This window comes from Sinohyriopsis cumingii, chromosome 16, assembly GCF_028554795.1.
Source record: "Sinohyriopsis cumingii isolate HCF-2022 chromosome 16, ASM2855479v2, whole genome shotgun sequence".
Lineage (NCBI taxonomy): Eukaryota > Metazoa > Mollusca > Bivalvia > Unionida > Unionidae > Sinohyriopsis > Sinohyriopsis cumingii.
Genome location: NC_142976.1, coordinates 7,749,410 through 7,755,604, shown reverse-complemented (window position 1 = coordinate 7,755,604; position 6,195 = coordinate 7,749,410). Strand labels below are relative to the sequence as shown.

At 35.0% G+C, this 6,195-nt stretch overlaps 1 protein-coding gene across 1 annotated transcript in view; it reads right to left on the bottom strand.

Moving 5' to 3' along the window:
- Nucleotides 1-818: 818 nt before the first annotated feature.
- Nucleotides 819-6,195, bottom strand: part of LOC149779897 (uncharacterized) — a 137,126-nt gene continuing 131,749 nt past the window's right edge. The window contains exon 26 of the mRNA XM_089936583.1: nt 819-2,711. Coding sequence (XP_089792709.1) covers nt 2,558-2,711 — 154 coding nt within the window. The 3' untranslated portion in view covers nt 819-2,557. The remainder of the gene's footprint in view (nt 2,712-6,195) is intronic.

Sequence of the window (6,195 nt, the reverse complement as noted above, 5' to 3'; positions counted from 1 at the left end):
CAAAGCCTTTAGAATAAAAATCCCCCAAACTTACAAAATACTATCAAAATGTTTTTCTCTTGGAACATTACAAATATGACAGTCATGTGCATTTTATGCATGCATGTCCTGTATTTCTTGTTTACAACAATTTTATAAAATTGAATCAAACTCATCTGCAAACCATCAGTAACAGAACATGTCAGTATTAACAATTCAGTCACTGTCCTCTCTTCCATGAATAATATCCAGTGGCAAGACCATCCCGTAATAACTTTTAGGATTATCTCTAAAGAATTGTGTGTGTGTGGGGGGGGGCATACACTATAGACAGGTAATTAAGCTACGAGTAGACATAAAACAGTCCCTTCTACCCTCCAATGAGCCATAGTATATGATCAAAACAACTGTGTAAATATCCCTGTAGATCAACAATGCCCCAGAGATAACCAAATTTAAGATCAACAAGATTTATACACTGAAACTGCTGATTTTGCATAATCAATTTTTAAAAAAGGACAGGAATTCTGCAGAATGCTAGAGCTTGCCTGTTCTACTGTGATATAATCCACCAACTGTGCAGTCACCAGAGCAACAAATATAGATCACTAAAATCAACTACTGCACATGGTGAGAATTATCCTTAAAAATAAATGCAGCCATCAAGTTTTATGACTGTTCATGAAACAGTGACAGAGAAACTTGGCTAAATGCAAAACATTACACACTGAGGCCTAAAAATTAGGTCATTGAGGCCTAAAAATTAGGTCCTGTGGCCGTTTGCTTCTGGGTTCTCCTCCACTACATCAAATTTCATAACTGTACATGCAATAATGCAATAGTGTCAGAGAAACTAATATAATCTAATATAACAATACTGTGTGAGAAAAAAAATGAAATTAGACTAACTCAGCATTAAGAATTCTGCAATGTGTTATCTATAAATCATCCTGAAACATTTTCTCTTCTGCTTACGAGTGCAAAACATGAAATCCTAGAACAGCAAGTACACACATCAGGCAAAGTTTCAGATGAATAGAGCAAACAATGCAGAAAATACACTTTAGAATCTTAATTTGTTTTCACATCAGTTGCCAGTGAAAAGTGATAACCACTTCGTCATTCACAAGGGAAACAATTATAATCTGTCACCTATTGCACAACACAGATGAAATCATTAAGAAGTGTTGTCTATTTTACCATACAGGAGAAACAATTAAAACCTGTTGTCCTTTTCACTATTCAGGTTAAACAATTACGACTTATTTCACTACATGGCTGAAAACCTCTGGCAGTAAAAAGGGTACTGACTATAAGTGAACGTTATTGAGCAAAATCGTCATGGATTCAAAGACATTTGTTAAACAGGCATGCTCATTCAATTACTACACAGAAAAGATAAAGGAAATACCAAGTGTACATTATACAAAATATCAAAGATATTAAGTGTATATTAAATTTTAAAAAACCAAACTAACTTGTATACATGAATTTTCTCCAATTTATTCCACTATTATTATGCCCATGAGCCCATGTATACTATTCCAATTTATTCCACTATTAATATGCCCATAAGTCCACGTATACTATTCCAATTTATTCCACTATTAATATGCCCATGAGTCCATGTATACTATTCCAATTTATTCCACTATTAATATGCCCATGTATACTATTCCAATTTATTCCACTATCAGTATGCCCATGAGCGCATGTACACTATTAGAATTTTACAATTCTTTAAATGGCTATAACTGACATTCTTAATATTTACACCCAACTTATTTGTAAAATGGCAATACCAAACTATTATACAAATGTTCCATCAATCAATTTACAAAATACTCGTACATTTACTCTGTTTAAGACAGCCATTCAATACACAATATCTACAATACACTATCTACAAATGCCAAGAACAGTTTATATTAATACAAGAAAATGTATTTGTGGTGGTGTTGAAACAAATGCTTAAAAAAAATTTCCTTTTCATGGAAAAGCTCTTAGTTTGGTGTAGCTCTGTAACGTCCTCTCCTAATACAATAAAATTACTTAAAGAGTCATTTATTCATCGAAAGAGAATAATTTCACACATGAATAACAAATGTTTATGGGCTGAATTCAGTCTAAAATGTCAAGAATAATTCATTTCTCACAAACATTTGCCTCCAAAAATATGTAAAGCAGATTTCAAAACACCTGCTTAACATTATTTGAAGTCTTAATTCATTTTTAAATACCTCAGCTCTAAATGAAGAATCCTAATTTCAAATACACAACTCCCATACTTAGACTCTCTCACACTCTCTCTCTCTATCCTTTCCTAATTTTTCTCAAATGTTTCAAACATGAATCATGCCTAGAATCTTTTCTGTAATGTCCCCAAAATTCTAAGCAGCAGGTTTATTCTCTAATTCATTCTTCCAATGCCTTTCTCTTGTATACATTCCTCCATGTAAGTCATTTTGCTCACATCACAAACTATATTTCTTTTGGAGAACTGCCCTCCTGCAAGGTATGCTGGTTAATTGGACTTTTCTTTCCAGAATTTTCTCTCACAACCAAGGATCAATCAGTTTCATTCCTGTTTTGGGTCCTCCTCCTCATGTCGAGCCTTGTAGTCTGCCAGAGTTTTCTGAATTGTCTCCATGGAGTATTTACACCTGGGGGAGCCACACGCACAGGTAAACTGTTTCCATTTGATGATCCAAAACTTCTCCCCATAGTCAAACCTGGAAACAAATTGAAATAAGGTGCTTCATTTGAGTTCATGGATGTCGTGAAAGATCTGCTGTACAAAGCAACTTCTTGTTAAAACAAAGGTTCCATGGAGGATCTAACCTAGAACCTAAGGAACTCCACCTCTCAAGTGGCCATGCAAAACATTTAACATTAATCTTACATGAAGAATCATGTTGGTGCTACCACTGCCTTCTGCATGTGATACATTTGTCTCATGCAACATTTGCAGATGTAACTAAAAAAGGTAGGAAAAACTATAAATTGCTAGTTAGATGCTTGCTGCATACTTCATAAGGATTCAGTCCTCTGGGCATTTTTTTAAAACAAATGTCATTTAAGATTATATTTTGTGAACAAGTGAATTCTTTTTAATGAACATTACCTTGTTGCAGTGACATCATCTTTTCCATTTACTTTAGTTTTGTTAATTCTGAATCAAAGGACATAACACCACAAAAAGTTGCAGGAGAATTAAGATAATCTGACTTCGATCAAATCATCTACTTGATGATTAAGCATATGGCACTAAACAAGACAAAACTATACATTCCTAAATACAACTGGGAACCCCAATAAATACTGGGCAACTGAAGAAAGCTTGCTTCAGTATGTGAGAGCAAATGAAGAAAGCTTGATTCAGTATGTGAGGGCAACGGATGAAAGCTTGATTTAGTATGTGAGGGCAAATGAAGAAAGCTTGATTTAGTATGTGAGGGCAACTGAAGAAAGCTTGATTTAGTATGTGAGGGCAACTTACAAAAAATTGTTTCAATGTGCAAAGGGAAAATTAAAAAAGAAAAACGTTTTTCAATATGTGAGCACAACTTAAGAAAGCTTGGTTCAGTATGCAAGGATGACTAAGGGCTGTTCCATTTAAATATTCATGGTACCCTGAGAAGGCAGACTTAAAAAAAAATATATGCCCGGGTACTTGGATTCCTCAGAGTTCAGATTAAAATGATAAGAAAATTCTAAATTGCATCTATGGGTGAGTACCCCTACTTTAAAAGTGCCTTCCCTGGGTCCCATGTATGTTTTAATGGAACAGCCCTAAAGAAAACCTGGTTAAATGTGCAGGGCACACCAAAATAGCTTTGTTCAGTATGCAAGGGCAAATGAAGTTTGTTTCAATATACAAGGGCAACTGACAAAAGCTTGGTTCAATAAGCAAGTGTGACTCAAGAAAACTTGGTGTAATGTGCAAGGGCAAATGAAAAAAGGATGGTAGAATAGGGAGTCAACTAAAAAAAATCTTGGTTCAATATACTTGGGCAACTGAAGCTTAATTCAATATGCAAGGGTAACTAAAGGAAGCTTGGTTCAATATGCAAGGGTAACTAAAGGAAGCTTGGTTCAGTATGCAAGGGTAACTAACGGAAGCTTGGTTCAATATGCAAGGGTAACTGAAACTTTGTTCAATATACAAGGGTAACTAAAGGAAGCCTGGTTCAATATGCAAGGGTAACAAAAGGAAGCTTGGTTCAATATGCATGGGTTACAAAAGGAAGCTTGGTTCAATATGCAAGGGTAAAGAAGGATAGCTTGCTTCAATGCGCATGGGTGAATAGAGTAAATCTGGTTCAATATCCAAGGGTGACTAAAGCAAAATTTGATATGCAAGGGCCAAATTCCACATCAGAAAGTCCCCTCAACATAAATCCTTATACCAAATTCCTTTAGAATACATAAAGTTTCTCCAGGGCAAAATCCACAGTTGTCCCTGGGCAAGTAGCTTTGAGAATCTGGTAGCCCAGCAGATTATTCTGGCTGCTAGGTAAATTTGCTACAGTTGTCCCCAATACTGCTGTCATTTAAATTATTCAACAACTTTCATCACATACATATGGATACAGTTAGTGCTAAATGCATGCATACTTGTAACTTGCTATCAGTCCTGTTAATTGAAAGTGTCGCAATAGTTTATAACCTTGTTTAATATGAGATCAGTAAATGCATGGAAAATCAAACAATTTCCTTTTCTGATGAAGTCTTGCTGCCCATCAGCTTTCTAACGGTTGACCTCTGACCTGAAACTTATCCATATTTAATTTTTATATAAGTTCATTACAATCCACATTATTGTTAATTTAAACTATTAAGCACATGTCTAAACTTTCTGGCAAATTTCCACTTTTACAGCTTAGCCATTACCCCACAAGTCAATAAAGCATTCAATAATATTCAAGACTGGTTTGATTAGTTAAACTTCCTATAGTTAGCCAGAAGAAACAACTGTCACATGCTCCAATCTGTAATAAAAGATCATTGGCATTCAGTGTGGCAGGCCAAAGATGAAATATTCTACTACATCTTCTGCAAGTCTTGTTTCACATCGAGGGGTCACTGCGGCATCATGACAACGTTCACCCAGCACTCACCTATTGAATTATATGGAGATAATTGTGGCAGCCTATTGCAGGAATTGGACAATTTTATAATCAAATTTATGTTGTTGGAAGATATATAAAATTCCATTACAAGATTTTAACATAACCATTTTTTAACAATACTATTAGGCTGTCCAACTTGGAATTAACATTGGTATAAATGGTTGCCTGGCAATAATTTTGGTTATCTCCTAATCCTAGTAATGGATTTTTTTATATAAAAACACTGACATTCAAAAGCTGAATGGCAACATAATTCTATGTTGTTTTTGATAACACTATCCACCTATTCACCCACTGGGAGTGGAGTTGATCCCATGTGATTCAGTTTTTATGCCTCTCCATGACAGTTGTAGGGAATGGTATAGTCCTACCTGTAAGACCTGACGCTGATATTTATGTTTTGGGCATCAGGGTCTTACAGCCTAACTAACAGCGATGTGTAGTGTGTTTTGACGTCGACTAACACCATTACGAAAGTAAAATTTTCAGGAACTGACAACTAAAATAACGCTTTTCTACAAAGTAAAGTTATAATGTTTAAGTCAGACTTGACTTACTCTGATGCTTTTTCTCTAATAAATTCAAATTGTCACAAAAGAAATGGACCCGTTTTCAAGTTTCTTTGGCCTACATTTCAGTTGGCTGGAAAGCGATGAAAACTGAGAATGTCGATCGGGTTAAAATGAAATTATTTTTTAACGAAAAGAATAAAATATACATTATGTCTATTGGAACTGTAAGCAACGGTTCATTTCGTTCAAGAAACATATCCCCATGAACCTACTTAAACTTGCTTCGGCATACCTCAATTACCATCGCATTGCAACAAATTCAAATGTATGTCAACGAACGTGAAAATGCATCCATTTGCTAGTGTCATATTTTCATTCCACCAGGATAAAGACAGCAAAGTAAGTATATTAATTACACATAAATTAGTGGAAAAATGTTGAATAGGCTGCCAAGTGTGTGAGATGTTCCTGAAACATTGATTACTCATTGACATTGGAACACACTATACAAGGCCGTTATTTGGATAGTAAGACATAGCACCTAAACAAAATCAAAATGTGCTATGTCTTAC